We start from the raw sequence: 25,055 nt of genomic DNA on the forward strand, positions 1-25,055 counted from the left end.
GCTTCACTTATCTGGAACGGGCAAGATGGATGATCTCTATGATGAGTACGTATCTTGTTTCCTTCCTGTCGCGATCTCCAGTTGCGGCGCGCTGACTTGTCGCGAATAGGTTCGGTAACTTCATTGGCGAGGAGGCCGGGTCCGAGGAGGCGTCCGAGGCGGGTGTCGAGGCTGGCGACTATGTTTACGACGATGAACCAGAGGAGGCGCCTGGTGTGACAGGCCAGGAGCTAATGGAGATTGATGGTATGAGCTCCCATGATCCTACTCAATGGCCCTTGATGCTAACCTTGCGACTCGCAGATGGGCCGTCCAACGCCATTATTCTCCACGAAGACAAGCAATACTACCCAACAGCCGAGCAGGTGTACGGAGCCGATGTCGAGACCCGCGTCGAGGAGGAGGATGCGCAACCCCTGACGCAGCCCATCATCGCGCCCGTCGAGCAGAAGAAGTTCAACATCGAGGAGGCCGACCTACCGCCCGTCTTTTTCGACCGCGAGTTCATGACAGACCTGATGAACTTCCCCGAGCAGACGCGCAACGTTGCGCTGGCTGGACACCTGCACCACGGAAAGACGGCCTTCATGGACATGCTCGTCCTGGAGACGCATGACATCACAGATCGCCTGGAGCGGAGGGTCGGCAAGAACCGCGACGAGCAATTGAGATATACCGACGTCCATGTTCTGGAGAGGGAGAGGGGACTTTCTATCAAGGCGGCGCCGATGAGCTTGGTGTTGCCCAGCACCAAGGGCAAGTCGCATCTCGTCAACCTTATTGATACCCCCGGTCACGTCAACTTTGTCGATGAGGTCGCAGCATCATTCCGGCTGGTCGACGGCGTCTGTCTAGTGGTGGATGTCGTGGAAGGTGTCCAGATCAACACGGAGCAGATCATCAAGCACGCCGTTCTGGAAGACATACCCCTGACGCTCATTATCAACAAAATGGACCGTCTTATCCTCGAGCTGAAGCTCCCCCCCAAGGATGCCTACTTCAAGCTCAAGCACGTTGTCGAGGAGGTCAACACAGTCATCACAAACACAGCACCCACAAAGGCGGCATCGAAGCGGATAAGTCCCGAAAAGGGCAACGTACTCTTCTCTTGCACAGATATGGGCTGGTGCTTCACCCTGCCGAGCTTCGCAAAGATGTACACCGACACGTTTGGTGACATCAACACAGAGGAGTTTGCGAAGCGGTTATGGGGTGATGTCTATTATAACCCCAAGAAGCGAACCTTCTCGCGAAAACCCATTGATGAGCGGTCGGCGCGGTCATTCGTTCATTTCGTCCTTGAGCCCATTTACAAGCTCTTTACCCACTCCATCAGCGACAGCCCCGAGCAATTACGGCCGGTTCTGGCTTCGCTGGGCATCGAGCTCAAGCCTTCCCAGTACAAGGCTGATGCAAAGGTGCTGCTGAAGCTTGTTTGTGAGCAGTTCTTTGGTCCCTCAACCGGCTTCGTGGATATGATCACCCAACACATCCCTTCCCCGATTGAGACCGCTGAGCGACTGCTTGAAAGATACTACACTGGACCTACGGATACCAAGGTTGCTACTTCGATGAAGACCTGCGACCAGGACGGCCCCTTAGTTGTCCACGTCACCAAACTCTTCAACACAGCAGACGCAAAGAGCTTCCACTCTTTCGGCCGAGTGCTAAGCGGCACAGTTCGGCCGGGTATGCAGGTCCGTGTCCTGGGCGAGGGCTACTCCCTCGACGATGAAGAGGACATGGCCATGGCCTCCATCGGCGAAGTGTTTATCGGCGAGACAAGATACAACATTCCCACTGATGGTGTGCCCGCTGGTAACTTGGTGCTGCTAAGTGGCGTTGACAACTCCATTGTCAAGTCCGCCACTATCCTCCCGCCCAAGCTCGAGGATGACGAGGACGCTTACATCTTCCGACCCATCACGCACTTTACTGAGTCGGTCCTCAAGGTGGCCGCCGAGCCCATCAACCCCTCAGAGCTACCCAAGATGCTTGACGGCCTGCGGAGGATCCAGAAGTCATATCCCCTCATCAACACCAAGGTCGAGGAGTCTGGCGAGCATGTCATCCTCGGCACTGGCGAGCTGTATATGGACTGCGTGCTGCACGACTTGCGACGCCTGTACGCCGACATGGACATCAAGGTCTCGGATCCCGTCACCCGATTCTGCGAGACTGTTGTCGAGACGTCGGCGACTAAGTGCTACGCTATCACACCCAACAAGAAGAACAAGATCACCATGGTTGCTGAGCAGCTCGAAAAGGGCATCTCAAACGATATCGAGAGCGGTGCGGTCCGAATTCGCGATCCCATCCGCAAGGTGGCCAAGTTCTTCGAGGAGAAGCACGGCTGGGATAAGCTGGCTGCTCGTAGTATCTGGGCATTCGGCCCCGACGAGACGGGCCCGAATATCCTCCAGGATGATACTCTCCCCACCGAGGTAAGCATATGCCTATTTCGTCTGCTGTCTAGTGACTGATACTGACAACAAAATCTCAGGTGGACAAGAAGCTCCTCACCACAGTCAAGGAGTCTATTCGACAAGGATTTAGCTGGGCAACCCGCGAGGGACCCTTGTGTGAAGAACGTAAGTTTGTTTCGTCTTACTTCTTCGTATTCCCGTCCCCATCACGTTCAAGCCAAGAGAAGGCTGTCAAGGTAGAGCACGTCAACTTCAAGTGAAGCCCTGCTGCCAACCTCTCCTGGCGTGCCATACCCCTTCATTGGGCAGTGGATCTCTCAACAGGGGTCGTCCTCCCAGGCTCCCTGTGGGGGTTTGGACGAACCGTCTCTCCACTCGTTGATTGCACCATCCGTTACCCGCTCTCATGCAGCCCGCAATCCTGCTTGTCGCGCCGCCGCCGGCAAGAGACTTAGCTTGGGCGTGGGTAAACGTTTGGTCATGTCAATGATACCGTACCACCCGCGACGAGAAGGGTTCCACCGCTGGGTTGGGGGTTGCGACCTGTTCGTGGCACTACGGCCAGAGCCGCCACACCGCTCGGGTACAGCAAACGACTGTCTCAACTGCCTGGAGATCCTTTCCCCCATGGCGGCAGATATCCCTGGGCAGGACTTGGCCCTGGCAGGATGGATGTAACCCGTGGCAGAGAGAGAGAGAGACATGTCATCCAGGGAGAAATGCAGTGATCGACCAAAAGAAAAGAAACTGACGTGATGGACGCAGCAATCCGAAACACCAAATTCAAGGTGACCGACGTGCTTCTGGCCAACGAGGCCATCTTCCGAGGAGGCGGCCAAATCATCCCCACCTCCCGACGAGCCTGCTACTCCTCTTTCCTCATGGCATCGCCCCGCCTCATGGAGCCTGTCTACTCGGTCTCTGTGACTGGGCCTGAGGACTCGTACATGGAGGTGTACAACGTGCTATCACGGCGCCGCGGCCACGTGCTGTCGGACGGTCCCGTCGCCGGCACGCCGTTGTACCGCGTCAACGGCCTGCTACCCGTCATTGACAGCTTCGGCTTCGAGACTGACCTGCGCATCAAGACCCAGGGCAGCTCCATGGTGAGTCTCGTCTTTGACAGCTGGAGCATCGTCCCCGGCGATCCTCTCGATCGCGAACAGATCATCCGCCCACTTCAGCCCGCCACTGCACAGGCCACAGCCCGTGACTTTGTCCTCAAGACACGCCGCCGCAAGGGCCTCAGTGAGGACGTCAGCGTCAAAACCTTCCTCGAGCCGGAGTTTTACCAGAATCTCATGGAGAGTGGGATGCTGGGGGAGATGTGAGCAAGCCAGCAGGTGGCTTGAGACGAGTAAACTGGGGTATGACGAGACATGGGTTCCAGTTCGAAGAGGGGGGAGGGGAGGTACGCGGGATAATTGGGGTATTCTGTTCAAGTTGACACAAGTTCTTGAACCTTTACATGGTCGATGGACGGTGGACAGGGCAAGGGCTACATGTACATGGATGAATGTAGCAAATAGCAAGGACCAGATCAAAGTAAAGAGGGCCGCTCTAGAGACGAGGATTGGATTGCAAGGAATATTAGGGGCCAAGAGAACGATAGAAGGTTTCGGCGAGGCCAGGCCGCAGCACAAGCACAGGGGGGTTGCCTACCCAGGTGCTGTCAAAGAAGAATCAGGCCCAGTATCTTCAGAGGGCCCCCGACTTCCGTGTGCTCTTCTCATCTGCCATGACGAATGTCCGTCGTCTCTCTTGTTCCGCCTTCTGACGCGGTCGCGGCTGGTGCCGCCTCCCCTGTAAGACGTGACCTAGAGCCTTGCTCATGACAGGGCTCCTTGGGGGCAACGGCGACGTAGCATGGGGCTATCGCGAGGTGAGAGCCCTATTCCCGCGCGGTCTCTACACATGCAATCGGATACAAAGTCGTGAGCATGAAAAAGAAGAACGAAAGCAAAGCAATCCAAATGTGCAATATGTGACCCTCTCGGGCATCCTCCGAGAGCTTTCAACGTCTTGGTCTCTTCGCCAATTGCAACAGTGAACCGATTAGGAAGGCAGCAAAGGACAGGAAGGTGTAATAGAGGAGGGCCTAGCAGAGAGGCATGGCCCTAATGCCCTCCATCGTCGAAACCTTGACTGAACCATGGCTGGTGATCTTGATGGCCCTCGGTGAGGAGACGATTAGCCCCGAGCCTGATCCTCGTGGCTTGTGGGTGAATGACGAAGAAGTTTATAAGCATATGGGCTAGTCAACAGGGGCAGTTGACGGGAAGTAAGGTTTGCCAGGGTATCGGAAGGCCTGGCTATGCCATGGGCTCATGAGGGCGGTCGGTACGTAGTACAGACCAGACTGACTATTCGGTGAGCAAGCAGAACGGCGACCTGAGGACGTAACATTCGTCTCTCTGCTGACGAGAGCCGGGGGAATTAGACATCCCCTGTTGCCATGTGACGAGTCATCAAGATCACCATAGCAAAGACAAGACAGACTTGAGCTATAGGACCAGAGCAATAAGACCTGGAAAACTCATCCCCCCTCGCCAAGATTGCGCGGACAATGACAACCGAGCCCGTTCCTTGGAATGACTGATCGACACGCACGCATGGCTTTGAGTCTCTGCAACTCGCGCCCTGCAGAGCCTGCTGGGTGCGCACCAATCCAGAGTTGCCTATCGTCGGGGGCGCATCGCGGGAGTTGCAAAGATCGGGGGATCGTCACGCAGAAGCAAGGTTGCGTCTTCCCAAGCATTCGACACGGTCGAGCGGCATCTGCGAGAATGATCCCCGGGTGTCCAGAACAACCAACAGCCCATACCATCCATCCCATCCCATTGGGGGAGTGGGGTCAGGGGACAATAGCCTCAACAACAAACAGCCCTGGTGCCAGGGGCAAGGTGAGAGAACGGTTGGTGTGCGTCGACATCGAAAGACGGCTTCTTGGTCTGCAGGCGCCTACGTAGGAGGGTCGAGTCACGCAGTGCCATGATATGATAATCTGTGGCGGCGAGTTTAAATCCCCAGTGGCCTCTGGCCTACCACACGGGCGCTACTCGTCTTGGCGGGACATGCCAAACAGTCCTCGTCTGCTGTTGACCCAGATGGGCGGGAAGCGCACAAGCACACGGCTCCAGTGCCCTACGCTCCCCAGGGTCCCATGCCAAGGCGACCCTGGGATCCTGATGGAGCTCCTGAAAAGGGCCGACGCGATGGGCATGACGTCTCCTGACGGCAACTTCCGTGCCTGTCGACAAAGGCTGGGTGAACCATGGGGCCAGATTCGAGGCCGGGCTGTTTGGAATTGCGGCGACGGAAGTGGGGGACGTTGGAGCGGGTGATATAGGGCGTGTTATGATACAACAGGGGACCCCAAAACGGAAATGAAATCGCGGAATCTGGTCGGAGACGTCTCGTGCATGGTTGGTGGAGTACAACGGTCTGAAGGGCATGGCAGGTAGCCAGCCAGCCACGAATCTCGAAGACGGGTGAATGTGACTGAGTGCTGGAATTAACGACAAAAGCCGAAGTATCGATGGCTATCCTGAGCTGACAGATCCATAGACCACCGCCGTCGACCAGTGGTGGCGAGATAGACCCGTGTCGCACCCGAGCAACCACCAACCAACGTATGCTCGTGATACTCTCAAGATGCGATACTCGACGTTGGTTTGGCTTCCGAGGAACAGAGCATACTCCGTAGGGTGGACTTCGGATCAAGACTCGTACCGAGGAGCGTGGCTTGTCCATGGCCGAACCTTAATTAGATGAAAGCCATCCTTGGGGACCCCTTGCGGATCTGCCCATCCTCCAATCAAGTACTTTGATCCCCCGCAGTCCAATCGACCTTCGCATCACTCCCAGTGCAACGGTTCGGTCTCGCATCGCAATAGACTACTCCATGTTCGCTACCGACATTCGAGACAAGGTAGTATTCCGGCTTCTTACCAGCCGCATCCGACTCGATATAGCATTCCGCGCGCTTGTTTAGCCACCTTTGAAATGCCAGTTCAGTCAATGACAACATAGGCTGAGTGGCAGCAATGGCAGGCAGCGGAATATGACCGACTCTACACCCATTCCAGTCTGCGATGGCAACAGAGAGTTCCTTGGCTCAAGCGCAGGTTTCCAACATCTTGTCCAGAACACCCTTCAACGTATCGTTCTCCAAAGCTGCGGCAACTCGCTCCTTATCGCCCAGCTGCTTGTTCACTTGATCATCCTGGTTATGACTGTTCTCCTTGCAGGTTACGTCAACTCGGTAGTTGGGCGGCAGTGCCTGCTCAAGTCGTACCCGCACTCCGAGGCCGATGACCGTGGCCAACGAACAGTGTGTGATTGTGGGTGTGATTTCAACGGCCACTTGGACGATGGTGTTGGCATCAGGAACACCCAAGGAAGGAGAAGGAGTGATGTGAATGTCAGACAGGTTGATGACCGACAGCTGACCCAGGGAAACGGGGTGCTCTGGATCCGAGATTGTTGAAATCAGGTCTGTGGAGTATTAGCTTTGGTTCGCTATATGCAGACTCCATATTCAAGGCAATGAAACAACCAGGAGAGGGTCATCTGAACTGCCATGTCTCAAACAGCCCAACGAGTTACCCCCTGTCGGAGTGGGGTAGAGACACCGCCTGATTGAGGGTCGATTGTTGATACACAAACAAGCAAAGGGCTAGGGTTCAAGACTTGCCATAAATCTCTTGCTCATCGATAGCCTCAGGCGCAAACTCATCCTGCCAGTCATTCCCACGAGGCCATGTCGCCAACCCTTGACCACAGAAAGGGCTTGATAGATATGATGGCTTGGCAAAAATGAGCTCGTCGTACTTGGATTCCGGACCCCGACGTGGCTCAGCTTTCTTCTGACGGGTAGGGAGCTGGGAGGCGCTCAGAATGGTTGGGTTCGCATTGTCCAAGGTCGCCATCGCGATGGTTAGGGCAGGGGCCACAAACTGACTCGGTAAGGATACGTGATGGTCCCGAAAGAGGGTGTGCTGGCTGAGTCTAGAAGAGATGAGGTAGTGGAGATGATGACAGCAGCGTGGGATGCTAGCTGAAGCCTTGATGATCTGGTTGATGACGGACAAGGGTCGTTGATGTGGATGGGTAAGGGGATTGGAGAGCGAAGTTCAGAGAGGGGGAGATTTGATCTGGTGACGCCACATTTGATCAGCCAGCGGCCTGAGGCGCAGCACGGACCAAGGGTCAGGTCTTCTCCAACAATTGCTAGCAACCAATCAAGTTGCGAGAACTGTGAGCGTCCCATGAACATCATGTCGTTGGGTCCCAAGAATGGATGCCATGCCATGCATTCAGGGGCAATGCCTCGTGTTCCAAGGATTGTAGCCCAGGATGTCATCGAGAGATAGTAACTTTTTACGTTCCATCAGCGATATCCAACGGTCGAAGCATGCATGAACCGTGATCCGAATGGTGACTGCTACTGGAATGTATGTGATGTGACGACCGCTAACTTCGAACTATGCGCGGGTTCGGGTTGATCAATGTTCCCGACTTCTAAATGATCGCTTGGGTATTGGTGAGCTAGATTGGCTGGAGGAACTAATAGCTAGTAGTAGTAGGCTTCGTCCAGCCGCGTTCTCTAGGGGCAAAACCAGACGGCGGGGTGGTTCGTGCAATATTTGGATCATCCCTTGTTGGGTGTCCCGGCCGAGAAGGCTTCTGGAATCTCCGTCGAAGGGCTGAAGAGAGTGCCGACACCCTTGCATGGAACGCGCCCCGAAGCCGCGTGGAAGCCCATCTTTGTTGCGACAGGGCGGCGCACCACGCGTGGCGGTTGACCATGGCGTGCGATCCATCGCAAGCGACCTCGGGGACACTTCTCAAACGGGACAAATCTACGACTGTTGGATTTACGCCGGATGCATCCCGAAGCATGTTTTGCCGCAGTGCGTCCCAAGTGCCGATACGACGATCATGGACTCTGCCGGATGCTCCACGGCCCGATTCGAGTGGGCACGAGAAAACGTGCCAGATTGACTTTGATGCCCGCTGGCGACGCCCTCGAAGGATCGATTCTTTCCTCACATTACGTATTGAGAAATGACAAACGCAATGGGGTAAATATTGGTTCGTATGGATGGCGAGATATAGAAGGGCGGCTCTGAGTGGTCCCCGAGGCTCAATTGTGAGTTCTTTCTCATGCGCACTGTCTAGCAACGACAGGGTGAAGCCAGCGACGGGTTGTCGCTCACCAATGACAAGCTGAAGCGATATGGTTGCCGAGCATTCCCCATTTGCCTACATAGGCGACGCTGATCGAGTGAGACGCGGTCGGGGTAATGCTTCACCGACACAAGTAGCCGCCGCGGAGGCGAGGCTTCATCGCTCTGTATGCAGTAGAGAAGGGGCAGGTGGAGTGTCGCTTCATCCTCACGTCTGTCTCTGTCTCTCTGTCTGTCAGGCCCAGGCCCAGGCGCACCCGCGCGCCAGGCCACTGAAACCACCATTGTGTGAACGACATCTTGGTTACTGCAATTGATTCGAGCGGCGAATCGTTGTCGGCCCGGCCACACACACGTCGGGGAACTTGAGCCTCGGCACATTTCCACATCCATGTCGCGCCAACTCTGACAGGTGTGGCATGTGACATCGACCTAGGTGGTTTTAGCCGCGCAAGTATCTGCACTCACTCCCCTGGCCCATTTCGCTTCAATGTTGCGGGCGGCACACGAGATTGATTTGGTTGCTTGCTTGCCTGCCCTTCCGTTCCGTTCCAGGACTAGAGATTGGTTAGAGTGCGCCGGCTCCTGACCGTCGCCACATCCAAAGCTTTCTTGCTTAACCGACCGTCAGAAAGCCCGCTAACCAGAGAAAGGTCTGAGCGGGAGGGGTGGTTCAGGGATCGATCGTCGCTCTGCCTGGGTACCTGAGCCACTCAGGTCAGGGCTCTGCCCAGCCGTATTTCGATACAGATGCCGGAAGCCACCGATGTTGAGGCTGGCTGCTGGTCCTGGGCTCCGTTGTGAGTCCTGGAGCCAGACACAATCTGATTGGTGTGGAGAGGAAGATGAAAGGAGGTAAGCCCACAATCAAGACTCTGGAGTTCGCCATGATTTCTCCTGGGAAGGCGGAGAGGGCCGCAAACTCCCGTTCTCGGGTCAGTCGCAAAGCTTGGCTGGAACTTGATTGGGCATTAGTGTGAGCCGTTAATTGTGGGCATTGCCGTGTAAGTGAGTTGAGTCTGGGGTATGCTCACCGACTGGAAGCTTGGTGACTTGGCAGCTGGATTGGAATGTAGCAGTTGCCATCAATGAAACTGATCAAGTTTTTGGAGTTACAGGGTGTGGATTGCTCCTTGACAACTGCAAACAACCATGTTCTCAACTTGACCTGGTCAGCTCGCATCGAGGGAGGAGAACAATGGTGGTTGGTGCGTGAGACCGTTGCGGCGGAAATCAAGACCTGCACGCTAGATCTCCACGCGGCCATTCTGCAAGACGACAAGAAAGTGAGATTGACATCTCATTTTGTCAAGTCTCAACCATGATCATGCAGCCCACCTGGCCTGGAGAAGTGGCGGGAATGGAACGGCTTGGCGAGAATCATTCGACAATCCATCCATGAGATGTGCCCCAAATGCAGGCCACGGAAGGCCCCTTGCGCCAAGACCTGGTGTCGTTGGGGATCTCATGGATATGGATTGATCCAGCAAGAGACATGATTGTTGACACTGCGTTTGGATCGAGCTACTGCAGGTCTGGATAAGAACCGTTAGCATCGTCTTGGGTCATGGGGAGGCAACCAGGGTGGCCACTGGACCGCACAAGAAGATCAGCAAGGAGAAGAAGACGTCTGGATGGAGTGGAGCTAGTTTGGCCGTGGTGTCGGTAACTGGGGCAGGGCTCTGCCGGCTAAGATGGCGGGACATCTCGACATGAAAGTGCGAAGATGGAGAGAGGGCGAACAGAAATCCCTGGGCACTCCCAAAGAGGCAGATGATTGACTGACCAGGGGCTGGTAGGACCCTTGTTGGCATGCTCCCATGTCGATGAGGGGAGGGAGGGGGGGTTCGGTGAAGCTGGTGACGTCGCAGGTGCGAATCTAGAGAGCTCTCTGGGCCCGGAGTTTAGACGCTGGCTGATGGTGATGCTGAGTGTTGGTGCAGAGTTTGAAGGCATGGATGTCCAAGGTGAAGCTGGAGTTGGTCAACAATCGCCACAGGCAGGCCAAATTGAGGTGCCGGGATACCTCCTTCCGGAGCACAGCAACAACCCAGACCCAGCAATCAGCATTATTCAGCAAAAAAGAGCCGAGGCACAACGTCCTAATGCCAGGGATGTAGTTTCTAATAATGGCTGTTTCTCTAATGGAGCATTTATTATTCCCCTGGAGTACAATAGACGGAACAATCATGGAAGTTCATATCCGCCTGTTATGACGATCATGCGTCTATTCATATATGCCAAATGGGTCCCAAGAGATACGAACGGCATTCGTCATTTAACAGGGCTTCCATTTCAAGCCCTGGTGGAGCGGTCCTAGATGTATTCTCCGACACAGCACGAAACCCTTCGCCCACCAAACTCGACAGACCCATCACCCTGATTCAAAGCTCCATGCCAAGGACCCCCTCCTCTCTTCTCTTCCCTTCTGGCAGGCGGAAGAGCCCGAGCTCAGGCCGGATACACCCCGGGCTGCCCTGCATGCATCACTGCCCTACCTGGTGACCATGCACGCTGCGCTGCGCTGCTGCACCAGCTGTGCTGTAGATTGCGAGGCCTGCTGTGGGCCTCACCAATTGTCCATCCGGTGACGATGGTTTCAAGGCTATTTCCTAGGTTTGAAGCTGGGAGAACCTGACCGGCCAGTCAGGATCAAAAAGTACTTTAAATGGAATAGCAGGGAGTGTTGTAGAGATGGACGAATGCAGTTTAGCAACAATCTGTATGTAGAATACAGTATCAGGGCACAGACGCCAGCCTTACCGCGTATTCATTCACTCACCTTGAATTGACCACGTCGTCGAGATGGGGGCGCCAATAGATACCTGATACGGCTGGGGGCGCACACAACGGCGAACCCGGAACTCGATGGCGGAGTCGGTCCGCATCTTGACTCGACGGGAGGTTAGGGTTTCTGCCGGCCGCCGCAACTCGCTCGCGTTGACAGCCTGGGCCAGGCCAAACAACATTCATCCAGATGAACGGGTAGGACCCAGACGCGGAACTACCTACATACATGCAGTACACACAAGGCCAAGCCCAAGGGGAAGACGGGAGCACCCCCGGACAGTGTCAGTAAAATGCCGCCGCCCCTCAGCCCTAATTGCAACTTCTCCAAGTGGTGAGGTGCATGCTGCAACCAGCCATGCGGCATCCGCATGCCTTTTGCCTTTGGTCCGCCTATCGTGAAAGGTGACTGGAAAGGACGGGAAGGTGCGAAGCGACGCGGTAGATGCTTGGACGGCCACAAGGAAGCTGGTCTGGGCAGGCGCGGAGAGAGGCAGGGCCTTGGAAGGCATGCCGCCGAATTAGGAAGGAAACAATTCTCTGGTGTATCCAGAGAGCGTACCACAAGACACAATCTCCATACAACCACCATCATTCATCATCATTGACATTGCGACAGTGCGAGAGAGGGGCAACATGCACCGTCGCGCCAAAACGGCCTTGGATAGCTAGCTCTAGCTCTCAAAGGAAGTACCTGTCTGCCAATGCCTGTCACGCACCCACATCCACACCAGACGGGATGATCCCCCTCCCCCTCCTGCAACCTCCCAAACTTCCGAGCCTGATGGGTCTTGCGCTCAACGCGATCAGTCCGTTACGTCCAACCCCGGCTTGGATCGAGTCTCGATAGACGGTCCTTCACACCCCTTGGTCAGAGTCTCGGACACCCGTTTCATCCAGAGTTGGAAGGGAGCTCCCCTCCCGAGCCCAAATGCCGTCGTAACGGAATACACACGCGACTCTTCCGTCCGGACAATACTTTTGCTTTTGTGCGCTGGCTGGGTTGGACTGACGGTGCGAACTACTCAGTCGGGCTCGCCATAATTACGGCGGACAGTGCTACTTGTGTCATCATCACTTGGGAACCCACGCCGTCGCCGTCGTGCGCCCGTAGAGCTCGATTCGTCATCTCGTGCCTTTTGCTGGGCCAGTGCGAATGTCATCGTCTGCTTAAACTACATGGACCCAGCCTACGCTCCGTGGATTCCGCGAAAGTCTCCCCGGCTCTTGGTCTTGTCTCTCTGCTCAACAATTAAACCACCACCACGCCGCCGCCCTCCACAATCCACAGCCCAGGACCCGGAAGCGCCAGAGGAACCCACCGCCCACATTTCACGTCTTGTCTTGTCTTGCCTGGTCTTGTCTTGCCCTGGGTCAGGTTGCCTGCGACACCTAGGCTACGCTCACTCGGACCGGTGCCCACAACCGGCCCTGGGGGCTTTGGCTCTGGGACATTCGCCGCCCCATCACCATCCACGTTGGTTCTGGGCCTTCATCCCACACCCGCACGCCGCTTTCCTTTACCTGCATCTCCCTCCCCTGTCTCGCCCCTGTCCAAGCCCTGCTGGTCGCCCTGTCGTGATCCCAAGCAACCCCAGCCCAGAGACCATCCACCATCTGTTCTCCTCCCAGCCTAGAGGACTGACGGTCAGGTAAGTGTTCGACCTGCTAGCTACCTAGCCAGGTCAAGGCTCTCTCAGTCTCAAAAGGCCAAGCTCCAAGCTCCAGGGTCACGACCCCCAGCGACCTCCCATCCATGCGCACTCTGCCGCCCTGCTCCGGACAAAGTCAAAAGTAAAAGCCACACACGGCGTCCCAAAACACCCGACTCTGCGGTTCAGTTAAAGACGCCCAGCTCGCTGCCCCGACACGCCCCGGCCGCCCGATAATACGTCTCCCTCTCTTCCACCTTTGGCACATCTGTACAGCATCCTCGCTCAGCGCATCTCGCATCGTTGCGCTCAACATCTCCAGTGTGTCCTCTGCAAGGACTGGCTGCAGTTTCATCGTCGAGCTGACCCCGACATTTTACGCTTACCGTTGCTTTTGTCGCCCACCCACTGTCACGACTGGTCCGTCCCACGAGCCTCTCCACCCCGCCGTGCTCATACTCTCGACTCTACCATTCATTGCGCGCGACCTTGAAAGAGTACCTACCACTTGATCGATCCTCGTTTTACGACGCCGTCGCTTTTCTCTTTTTTCGCATTGCGCGCCGATTTCATGTTGGCCGCTATTGCCACTACGATTTGACGTTCTTCGAGGCCGTGACCTCAGAACCGCGCCGTCTGCCATGTCCGACAACGACCCCTCCGTCCGCCGCATTCTACCACAAAACTCCCAGATGAATTCCTTTTCGTTTGCGCCTCAGCAGTATACGCAGCGCGAGACTCAAAAGAGTGCGTTGCGATTCTTGACTTGAAAGACGCTATTGCATGGGATATCCTAACATTTGCGTACAGACTATGTCTTTGTAGACGAGCACAACCGCCACAAGCGGTTGAAAGGTAAACAGCATCCCACGCACCCTCAGGCATTCCCATGTCTTTCTGTGAATGCTAAAACATTGGTTGTAGTTATGAGAGCTTGCGAAGGTTGCCGGAGACGAAAGATCAAATGCGATGCCGCGACGACGAATACTTGGCCATGCTCTGCCTGCATTAGGCTGAAGCTTCATTGTGTGCGCCCGAACGGTTTCGACGGTGCTAACGACTCGACGACTTACGACACGACGCCCATGAACCCATCTGATCAGTATCAGCAAATGTCTATGCAGCAACAGGTGTTAAACCCAGGCCCCAAGCCCATGTACGCAACTCAATCGGCCTATCCCGATGCAAGCGCCGCTCCCTACCAGGCCGTTCCGTACGAACAGCAACCGGGAAGCCTACATTATGCAGCCGTTCCGCCCCCGGCCCCTATGATGGAACAGCCATATGCGAGCCAGAACGTGTTTCCTACGCCACCGATGCAACCGCAGCAGGCTCAACAGCAGCCATCACCGGAGGCATATTCCCCAGGAGAGTATCAGCATCATGATCTCGCAGATCTACTTGGGACACTCAAGGTCAATGAGACGGGAACAGGTGAGAATTGCTTATCTCGAGAGGATGACATACCGGGATGTCCCTAACAGCATTACGCAGCACCATATCTCAGGAACAAGGCATCATTCCGGCGAGAAGAGCAACCTGCCATTGAAGATTCTGAAGATTATACTAGTGCCCTACCACCGTTGATGCCTGCGCCAGGCCTCAAGATTCGCATCCCTCCTGAGTTGATGCCGGATGAGGAGACAGCACTGCACTACTTCGACCTCTACTTCAGCCATGTACATCCATACGTGCCTGTGTTGTGCAAGACCATATTTTATCAGCAGTGGAACACGGATCGAGAAGCGATATCACCGTTGATACTCGAAGCCATCTTTGCGATTGGTGGACGATTGGCTGAGGAGCCGACTGAAGGCCAGCAATGGCTGGCATTGGCCTCTCGTAAGCGATTCCGTTCCCTGCTTATTCTGAACGATGGATACGAGCTTACACCTCTTAGGACATGCGGATTCTTTCATGGATGTGCCTAGATTGAGCACGCTCCAAGCTCTGCTGATGATTCTCAAAGCTCGCGAAGCCGCCCCCAAACGAGGATACTACTACCGCTCTTGGATGACGGTTGTGCAGTGTGTGCAGATGGGCAAGGACCTGGGTCTTGACGAACACTATGAAGATCATCAGGCGGGCCACTCTTGCGATTTCGGCCCGGCAGAGTGTCAGCTTCGAACTCGCATTTGGCAGGTTGTCTTTGTTTGCGAGGTGATGGTCGGAGCCCCTCAGGGTGAGTATCGGTGAATTCGAAGCGCCAGAATGACGGCTAACAAGCTCTTCAGGCCGACATGATCACGCCGTCAGTGTTGACTCGGTGGACTTGTCTCCTACCAGGCCAATCCCTGGCTGTGATGACTCGGAGTATCATGTGTCGCGCAATTTCACCTACTTCGCCCAAGTAGTACGGACCATAGCCACAATGAGCAAGGTCTACCAGAGACTCCGGAGGCGCAAAGAATGGGGCATCGACCCCGAATTCCAGCAGCTGGGTCAAAGCTTCAACACATGGCTAGCGGAATTGCCTGCAGAGCTGGCTGTGTCGTTTCCCCGGGATGGATCGCCGCCTTGGATCCCGTCGCACTTCATTGGAAACATGCATGCCTACTACTACCTCGCACTGATTCTTTTCCATCGACCCATCCTGTCGTTCCTCGACCCCAACTCGCCAGATGGACAGTGGAAACACCACATGATGATTTGCTACAGCTCAGCAAAGGCTCTCTGCCGGCTGCAGGAGGCTACCCTCAATACCTTTGGACTCACTGGTCTTCAGTGCATGCAAAGAGGCTTCAGCTTTTCTCTCTACAGCGGTCTATCGTGCATCGTCATTCATCTGGTATGGAAGCTCTAGACTGGCACCAGGCTGTATACTGACTCATCTTGACAGGTTGCGATTGTGTCACCCGACCCCGATTTCAACACGGATGCGCGTGAATTCTTCACAAGACACATGAGAGTCTTGGAGAAGGTAATGGAGGCATGGTCTATGCCGGAGCTGGAGAAGCAGATCAATGCCCTGCGGGAGGCATTCTCTGCAGATGTCCGGAAGCCGTTTGTGCTTAAGCCAACGTTTCCGTACGGGAGCCCTCACCCGTCCAGCCACTCTAGTCCACCGCGAGCCTCGGAACCCTACCGGCCAGTCATCCATCGATCAGGATCCATAGATCAGCACCTGGATACGCACGGTGCCCAACAAGTCAGTTATACCAGCCATCCCATCACACCTCCCATTTCCGCGGGCCCTGTGGACAGCAAAAGTGACTCTCCAGCTGTACAGTCGCTCGTCATGATGTCGCAAGGAACCCAGGCTCCTGGCATGCCCCAAAGCATGCCGCTCACGGATCAGCCCGGATGGAATCCATCAAGAATTTTTGAGTAGGTTATCAACGCCCTGGCAGAAGATCTGCCGGTGTACAGATTGTGCTAACAAGTCCCAGACAATGGAACACGACTTTTGGTACGCCTACTCATTCACAGACCACTACCACCCCACCTCAGACCAGCCCTCTTAACGCTTCGTCCTCAGGTGCTACGGAAGTCCCTACCATTCAGGATATCCATGCGGTCCAGGCTTCTCTACCAAGTGGATCGCAGCAATTGTCACCGTCACAATATTCGACTGCCCCTGTGCCGAATTTCGTCACACCGGCCATGTGGCAGGAGTCTGTTGCTTCGGTTTACGAGGGAGGGATAAACAAGCGTCCCTGGGACTACGACGGTCCAGTATTGAAGCGACATTGAAAGAGGAAAGATTAGGGCTACTGATTAAGCCACACACACACACACACACGGAGGCGATATCCCCATGAGGCTGGACCTGACTGGGCGAATAATCCCTCTTGCGACCTGACGTTGGAGCATTGCGCGGACCAGGGCTTGCTGGCATGGCCGCCAGTTTTCTTTTGTTGGCGTTGGAGTGGGGGAGGGTTTCAAACCTCCCCAGCACATTCCTTTTGGGAGACGTCCCTGAACACGTGTCTTTTTGTATGATGATGATGGATGGTACCGAGTCAGAAGTGGAAGATGGCGTCTGTATCTGGGATTGTGAAAGACTTGTGAATAGTTGTGCTGGTTTGGATTTGATGGGGGGCATTAACGAGCTATGATGGGGGCGTTTGATTTTCGAACCCACCATGATGACCTGATGGGCGAGAACAAAAAGGGAGCTCTTTTTTCCGGCCGGATACGCAACATCAATGTATTAATACCTGTCTTTTTGGTGAAGGGGGGAATCTCGAGGAGAACTTGGACGGCAGGGAAAAGGTCTCGGGAGCAATGGACTTGACATTATCGGTTGCAACACGAATACCAAAGTTGCGTGTAATCAGCGGCCATTCCGCAGAGTGTGAGCTTGGTGAATGTATGTAAGAAAACATTAAGACAGTGTTGATTCAGAGTCTGTAGTGTAAATGAAAAGTTGAATGTATTTGCCAACTGCGGATGATGGTAGAGTCGTTAGTAGAGATGAAGATATTCGAGGCCTCACAGGTACAGTGACTAAGACACGAGAGCTGAGCAACACCAAGTGAGGTGTGATTGTCAGGCTCTTGTTCTCGTGACATGGCGTCTGGATGGCGTTGAATTAAACTCATTCAAGGGCTGCCAAGGAGCCGCTAAACCCCGCGCGAGATGTGAGGTGGTATGGAAGAAAGACGCCAGAATAGCTGCGAAACATTGCTCGGTATTATGTGTTCCCGCCATGGGCTTCCTTATCCTTTGATCTTGAGAAATAAGAGGGTGGCACAACAGGGTGCCTAGACTTTGTTAGATTTTCTCGTATTGTGATTTTGACGTGCTTGACCCTCCCCTCGCTTGCAATGGAGGAGTTGAAATAAGAGTCATAGTGATGATACTAGCGGCCTATTCCCACCAAGCCTCAAGCCAGTCTTGGCGAGCACGCAATAGCCCCCGTCCATCTCGTCCCCTATAACCTCGCCTGCCCCAAGTCTGGCAGCCTCTGCGCAATTTATCAACCTTTCATGCGTTGAAGACGGTAGCTACATCTTTTGTCGACAAACTACAACACCATGACGAATCAAGATCGTGGGTGCGTGCCTGTGGAGAGGCTTGGGGGCACGGTGCGGCAGAACTGGCACATGGGGTTCACCTCGTTCGGGGGTCCGCCTGTGCACTTTAAGATTGTGGGTCAATCCTTTGGATCGAGGGTGAGGGAGTTGCTGATTTGGTTGGGTAGTTCTATGACAAGTTCACGGTGAAGCTGCAGTGGCTGGATGAACAGGTGGTGAGTTGATTTACCATGTCTTGTATAGCGTCGTGGATGTTGACAGAGTTGGACAGTATCAGGAGCTTTTCAGCGTGTGCCAGGCCCTTTCCGGGCCGGCGAGCACAAAGATGCATTATTGTATCAATTTGATTCATGATGGATTCTGGTCTGCGATACTAGGCTTCTTCATCTGGAGGTATGCTTGCTCTACACTTGCACTCTTTGTTGCTCGAAACGAGACAACAAGCTCACTCTTTGCTACAGTCTCCCCGGAGCTATCGGCATGTATGCCCTCTCTATCGGCGTCTCCAACATTGGCGAATCCCTGCCCCGTCAAGTCTATGCTCTTCTCTCCGGTCTCAACGCCGCAACCGTCGGCATTATCGTGCTCGCGGCGGTGCAGCTGTCGCAGAAGGCCATCACGGACCGCATGACGCGTGTTGTCGTCTTCTTGAGTGCCTCGGCGGGCATGCTATACAATGCGCTATGGTATTTTCCCGTGCTTATGGTGCTTTGCGGAGTTGCAACCATTGTTCATGATTATCGATGGTTGCATGGCCCTGTGAAGAAGGTTGTTTCCCTGATTAAGAGACAGAGAAGAAGAGAAGAGGAGGCGGCTATCGAGATGCCAAATAGCGAGCCTGTTCGTATCGATCAAGGAACATCAACAGAGGCGGGAGAACCAGCTACTTCGCGACGGAGCAACGCTTCTGCCAGAGACCAACGCACATCTCAGGAGGCGTCTATGCTGTCTACCGCTGAAGAGCCACGGATCATTCCTCAAGGCCGAATCCTCAACATGTCGTGGAAGCTAGGTCTATTCATCATCGGCCTCTTCTTCACCAGCTTCATCGTCGTCATGGTCCTGCGCGGCACCGTCCCTGACATGCCGCTTCTCTACAGCCTCTTTGCCAACATGTACCTCGCAGGCACCATCATCTTTGGCGGTGGCCCTGTTGTCATCCCGCTGCTGCGTGAGTATGTCGTTGCTGAGGGTTGGGTGAGTCCTAGGGATTTCCTCATCGGCCTTGCGCTGATCCAGGCGTTTCCGGGTCCCAACTTCAACTTTGCCGTCTACCTCGGAAGTCTGACGGCCATTAACGGCGGGTATAGCTCTGTGGCTGGTGCTCTCATTGGGTTCGTGGGGATCTTTTTCCCAGGGCTGGTGCTCGTCCACGGGACTATGGGTCTCTGGAGCACGATCCGACAATGGCGATGGGTCAAGGCTGCGGTTCGAGGCGTGAACGCAGCCGCGGTCGGTCTCATTTACACGGCTGTGTATAGGTTGTGGCAGATTGGATACATTGATGAGGGCTATCGCAGCGGGACCAGTCTGGCGGTTGAGCCTTGGTGGGTTGTGACGACGGCGACGAGCTTCTTTGGGAGCATGTGGCTGGGAGTGAGTCCACCGGTTGCTATCGTGACTGGTGGTGCAATGGGGATGGTCTGGTATGGTGTTGTGACGTCTTAGATACACGACGTGATATGTCGAGGTGGTGATACATGAGGCAGGGCTGTACAAAACAGGTGAAGAAGTACAAAGGGGGGTCTTGTTTAGACCTTGTTCGCTCTCTTGTCAATCCTCTCCTTGATAGCATCCCAAATCCACCCATCGACCTTGTCCGTCTTCTTCTCATACCTCACCTTCCTCTGCCGCTTGTCCTGGATGTAGAACTTGCTGACAGCTCGGAACATGTACCAGCTACGCTTGGCGTTCTCTTCGGTCGTGTCGCGGACGTAGTTGACGAGGCCGAAGCGGCGGCGCACGGGGGATAGATCGCCTGCCTGGATGCTGCTGTAGCGGGGCTTGGAGATGGCGCTCATGGTGGTGAGGGTGAGAGGCGTCGAGGGTGGGAGGGCGCGGACGAAGCGCTCAAGGATGGTGCGCGAGGCACGGGCGTATGGGGGGAGATGGATATGGATATGAGTGACAAATGGGGATGTTGTATAGGCAACAAAGAAGATGGGGATGATGCCGCAGAGCACGACTAGTTTGTGTTAGTCTCGTGATACATGTGGTATCTCATGGCTGGTAATATGAGACGAGGAGTGAGTGACATACCACTCGCAGTCTCCCACTCGGGCTTGTCTGCTTTGATGTAGCTCGGTGCAACTATGAAACAAAAGAATGCTCCGAGAAATAGGGTCGTGATCTTGACCATGGCCAAAAATGTTGTGCGTCCTGTGCCGGCATGGTAGATGATGAGCTTCTCCGGAAGCTCTAATTTGGGCGTCAGCACACTTCTCGACACTGCTCATTCGGTTTTACGCACCAAATTCCTTGTTACTCTTTGAAGCTGCTCTGGCCTGGCGTTTAAGCTCATCCTCTATCCGGCTGGTCTTTTGAGCTGGGGTGGCAGGCTTGGCGTAGCACCGCCGTTGAGATTGTTGTAGAGATTTCTGCAGTGATCGGCGGAGGGAACGGGTGAGAGAGATGGGCTGGAAGGGTGTTATTTGGCGTGATAAAGGTGTCAATTGGCTTGGCCGTAGCCTTGGTAGCGCTGCTCTTAGCTGTATCATGGTGATTGACCGTGTGATTGGTGTTTTTGCCGGATGAGAGGCTCATGCGGATGAAGTCGAAAAGATCCCGGTTGGGAAAGACGCGGCTCGGGACGTGATGGGGCTACGACATATTGGCACATGGCGATTGAATATTGACACCACACACATGGTGATTCGTGAGACATTCAAAATGCATTCATTGTTCATGATCAGCGAATTCATTAATATCATCAGAGCTTGCTCCTCTCCTCTAGTAGTCAAACAACATTCTTCTCCAGCCACTCAACCCACTGCTCCTTGGTCCATCCCGAGCTGACGTCCTGCACCACGCCGTCATACACGGCAGTCGGTGTGACGTGCACGCCAATCAGACGGTTCATCTTGGTGATGACCTTGAGGTCGTTTGTGACCTGGTTGCCCGCATTCAGCGCTCCGTCCTCGCCCGGCTGCGAGGGGATCTCGAGCAGCTTGTACACCTGCTCCTCGTCCACGCCCACCTTGGCAGCCACCTTGGCGAGACGGCGGTAGGTGGCATTGCGCGTCTCGTTGACCACGTTGACGTCGAAGAAGGAGGTCTGCTCGTCGAACAGGGCGGCGCTGAAGTCCCAGAAGCGCTCGGGGGCCAGGCGCTGCACGGCGAGACCGGCCTCGTGCATGAGCGTCGAGGACGGGTGCCAAGGCTGGATCTGCTGGCGGAAGATAAAGACCAGGCTCGACGCCCAGGCCGGGTTGGCCTCGATGGCCGGGATGACGGCGGACCGAAGGGTGCGGAAGATCTTGGCGGAGAAGGGGCAGCAGTAGTCGAGGTAGAACTCGAGCGTGTGAGTCGTGTGAGCTACGGCAGAGGGGGCCGAAGGAGGGGCCGCGAATTGGAGCTTGTGCCCGGCGAACTTGGGAGGGAGGGCCATCTTTGTCAGACTTGAGAGAGTTTACTTGTGTGAGGTGTTGATTCTGGAGGTGTCGCTGAGGTTATATTCAGGTCAATGAGAGGACATGATGTCAGAGCTCGATGTGATCACGAAGCTGATAAGGCGCCTTAGTCAGCGCCAGTCAGTCTTTACTCATGGATATGGGCATTGTCTCAGCACTGCCTATCTCATTGGCACTCTATTTAAGCATGGAACACAAGATTTCTGCTAAATATGAATACAAAATCAAGGTGTGTGAGATGCGGCAGTTGGCAATGTCCGCGCGGTGCCTGGATGACATGCTCGCCGATCACGGCAGCCATCAACGAGTGACCGGAGTAGAGTTATCGACTGGACCTTCAAGTCTATCAACGAGATAACAATTGTGGAATTATCGTCACCGACAGAACTGCGTTCCGAAGTTCGCCTTCCTGCATATGTTGCATGCAAAGCGCCGGATGCATCAATGCTGCAGCAACGCAGCGCAGATGTGGTCGATTGACCCTTGGCTGTGGCCTCACCTCGGCTCACCGAACACGCTGAGCCAAGACAATCAAGGTCGACTGGCGTATTTTCCCCCGCACGAGATACGGAATGTGGCCCCTCCGTCTCAGTTCGGTCGATGGAATCTTGTCAACGTGACCTTTCCCCCCGGCTGGGGAGAACGCATCTAGATGAGTCCTCCTTGTTTCATACGTAAGACGTCAGATCCACCATCAAAATTTTTATCTTTTCATCAAGTGATCAAATACTAGGGGCGTAAAAAAAACATGGTTTATTTATGGAGTTAGCCACGGAGGTCCTCCGAGACCAACGCCGCCCGGGCCCTTGACTGTGCCTCGACCCGGACGACCACCGGCCGCCGGGAGCCGACGGGGTGTTTACGGGGGGAGGACAGGTTACGGAGGAGGGGGTCAACTGTGGCGGTACAAAGACAGCTCGTACCATCTCCCGTATATACCCGTGGGCAGAGAGTGCGCCGGCGGCGAACCAACCAGGTTCACCTTAGGTAAGTTAAGAACAGGTACTTCGTGTCGTGTACCCCTGAGCCATGTGGTGGGCTCCATCATCACGCGGGCAAAACCGGGGTCGCAGCTTCCGATTGCCTCTAGTTTCATAGCCCCCATCTGCCCAGCTTCCAAGGCGCAAGGGCAGGTACGCTACGGCCGGCGGTGGTGACGCCCTGCCCCCCGGGTTTCGCTAGCCCGTAACTGCAAGGTTCATGATTGCTCGCCCACTCATAAGCCGGCGTTTTTAACTTTTCCTCCGCAACCCTTTTGTCTTTTAAGCTTGATCCAACGGCTAGATCTGTTTGTCTTTTATCTACAACCTTTTCCTCCCCCTCAATTTATTTTCATCATAGGCATTGAACTATCTCGACCTGCTCAATTCTGATTCTGAACGTGGACCGCTTGTCAAGTAGCACAGGCCGGCGAGTTCTTCTCTCCCTGACTGGACGACATCTCCACTACGGCGGCATCATAACTTAAACAAGCGTTCACCATGATCTGCCTCTCCAAAGCGGACGAGTCGTTCTACCGACACCTCACCTGGAACCAGAGCCCTTCGCCTCTGGCCTCATCCCACACCACGCGCCAGGACCTCAATGGCATCTCCAACCTGCGCGAGCATGTCGATGCTGACCAGGATGATGGGAGCGGTGGCAGTAATGGGTCACTCTTGGGTGCATGTGATGACAGTAATCAATCTGGGAATCAAGCTTCCGAGCCCGAGAAGGGCTCTCCCAACGATGCGGGACGACTGTCCCGTATCTCGGGTACGTAGTTCTTTTCCTTGTCCCTCCCTTCAACACCATCAAGCCTCGATCCACCTACCTCTTGTCATGTATATTGACAAGCCCAGGACTGTCCTCGCGTCTAAAGACGGTCGCTGGTGGTGATGACCACAGCCGTCTTCCTCGAGGCGCTCTCTCGTCATGTGCCTCGCACATTTGGAGCTGGACCATCTGGGTCCTCTCTGTCCTTGTTGTCTCTACGATTCTCTCGTCCTGGAACTCGCCCTCGCCGTCGCCCGTCGCCAAAGCCCCCTCGCCCAAGCCTCAGGAGTCACTGGTTGTCGATCACTTCTCGACCCTCCGCAAGCGAAACACTTGCGCCAAGGGAGGCGTTGACAAGGAAGACTACAACCTTCCTCTTCACGTCGGAGCTCTCTTCATCATCCTGTTTGTCTCGACGTTGGGCTGTGCGTTTCCTGTTCTGGCCACCAAGTTCCCGGGCCTAAGAATCCCAAGCCGCTTCTTCTTTGCCGTGCGCCACTTTGGTACCGGCGTTCTCATCGCTACAGCTTTCGTTCATCTGCTTCCCACGGCCTTCATCTCTCTCGGGGACCCTTGCCTCAGCAGCTTCTGGAACCAGGACTACCCTGCTATGCCAGGCGCCATCGCTCTTGCGGCCATCTTCCTTGTCACTGTGATTGAAATGGTCTTTCACCCTTCACGACATGTTGCTCCTGTTGAAATTACGTCTACCAACTGCAACAGCCAGCAGGCGCAAACCGGTCGTGGGTGCATGGGAAGCGTAGGCATGCTTCCTATCCGTGATATGGGGCCCCTCCGCGGACGATCCTCAAGCATCGGACAAGGCCTGTCTGTTCTCAACAGCAGAGATGAGAGAGTGCAGATGCAAAACCTCGAAGAAGAGGCTTGTGAAGACGACGACAACGCTCAGTCAGGAAGAAAACATCTCGAGGAGACGAGCCTCGAGTCCCTACAGGTGCCTGCTCTGTCCCCAGAGCAGCAGCAACGCAAGGAGCTTCTCCAGTGCGTGCTGCTCGAACTTGGTATCCTCTTCCACAGCGTCTTTATCGGCATGGCCCTCAGTGTGTCGATTGGAAACGAGTTCATCATTCTGCTTATCGCCATTGTATTTCACCAGACTTTTGAGGGTCTAGCTCTCGGATCTCGAATTGCAGCCATCAAGTGGCCTGAGGGCAAACTGCAGCCTTGGTTCATGGCGCTTGCATATGGATGCACTACTCCCCTCGGACAGGCCATTGGTCTTGCTACCCACATGCTGTACAGCCCTGACTCCGAGGTTGGTCTCATTGTTGTCGGTGTCATGAATGCCATCTCGGCTGGACTGCTCACGTTTGCGTCCCTTGTCGAGCTGCTTTCCGAGGATTTCCTCAGCGATGAGAGCTGGCGCTTCCTGCGTGGCCGCAAGCGTGTCTATGCCTGCCTGCTCGTGTTCTTCGGGGCTTTCTTTATGAGTCTCGTCGGCGCTTGGGCTTAAGGGGTGCCCTACTCAACACCTTTGCATGCTAGTAGTTCGCACGCCTTCCCAGCCAACTTCGCAAGGCGGGTGGACTCTATGCGTCAGGTTGTTGACCGGTTGTATGTGGTGGGAAAGATGGTTACTTTCTTTCGAGTCTGAGTTATTTCCCCCAATTTGTCG

At 54.9% G+C, this 25,055-nt stretch overlaps 5 protein-coding genes and 1 pseudogene across 6 annotated transcripts, besides 1 other annotated feature; 4 read left to right on the forward strand and 2 right to left on the reverse strand.

Annotated features, from left to right (window-relative positions):
* Positions 1-25: 25 nt before the first annotated feature.
* Positions 26-3,757, forward strand: NCS57_00167500 (uncharacterized protein; the record flags this gene model as incomplete). Its single annotated transcript, XM_053051732.1, has 5 exons — positions 26-45; positions 110-246; positions 304-2,444; positions 2,504-2,591; positions 3,192-3,757. The coding sequence occupies 5 exons, from the start codon at positions 26-28 to the stop codon at positions 3,755-3,757; spliced, it is 2,952 nt and encodes a 983-aa protein (XP_052920247.1).
* Positions 3,758-6,543: 2,786 nt separating this feature from the next.
* On the reverse strand, positions 6,544-7,384 carry NCS57_00167600 (annotated as a pseudogene). The gene is made up of 3 exons: positions 7,119-7,384; positions 7,035-7,063; positions 6,544-6,923 (listed from the first exon to the last, which is right to left on the reverse strand).
* Positions 6,544-7,384: a sequence feature.
* A 6,313-nt stretch (positions 7,385-13,697) lies between these two features.
* Positions 13,698-16,749, forward strand: NCS57_00167700 (uncharacterized protein; the record flags this gene model as incomplete). Its single annotated transcript, XM_053051733.1, has 8 exons — positions 13,698-13,803; positions 13,867-13,911; positions 13,981-14,490; positions 14,551-14,898; positions 14,957-15,238; positions 15,291-15,844; positions 15,896-16,383; positions 16,446-16,749. The coding sequence occupies 8 exons, from the start codon at positions 13,698-13,700 to the stop codon at positions 16,747-16,749; spliced, it is 2,637 nt and encodes an 878-aa protein (XP_052920248.1).
* A 1,286-nt stretch (positions 16,750-18,035) lies between these two features.
* On the forward strand, positions 18,036-19,703 carry NCS57_00167800 (uncharacterized protein; the record flags this gene model as incomplete). The annotated part of the gene is made up of 4 exons (XM_053051734.1): positions 18,036-18,149; positions 18,203-18,250; positions 18,307-18,428; positions 18,497-19,703. 4 exons carry the CDS (start codon positions 18,036-18,038, stop codon positions 19,701-19,703), a joined length of 1,491 nt encoding a protein of 496 aa, XP_052920249.1.
* An 83-nt stretch (positions 19,704-19,786) lies between these two features.
* On the reverse strand, positions 19,787-21,642 carry NCS57_00167900 (uncharacterized protein; the record flags this gene model as incomplete). Its single annotated transcript, XM_053051735.1, has 4 exons — positions 19,787-20,220; positions 20,295-20,453; positions 20,506-20,671; positions 20,998-21,642. The coding sequence occupies 4 exons, from the start codon at positions 21,640-21,642 to the stop codon at positions 19,787-19,789; spliced, it is 1,404 nt and encodes a 467-aa protein (XP_052920250.1).
* Positions 21,643-23,145: 1,503 nt separating this feature from the next.
* On the forward strand, positions 23,146-24,893 carry NCS57_00168000 (uncharacterized protein; the record flags this gene model as incomplete). The annotated part of the gene is made up of 2 exons (XM_053051736.1): positions 23,146-23,419; positions 23,506-24,893. 2 exons carry the CDS (start codon positions 23,146-23,148, stop codon positions 24,891-24,893), a joined length of 1,662 nt encoding a protein of 553 aa, XP_052920251.1.
* Between the last annotated feature and the right edge of the window lie 162 nt (positions 24,894-25,055).

The sequence above is a fragment of the Fusarium keratoplasticum genome, chromosome 1 (genome assembly GCF_025433545.1).
Source record: "Fusarium keratoplasticum isolate Fu6.1 chromosome 1, whole genome shotgun sequence".
NCBI classification, from domain to species: Eukaryota; Fungi; Ascomycota; class Sordariomycetes; order Hypocreales; family Nectriaceae; genus Fusarium; species Fusarium keratoplasticum.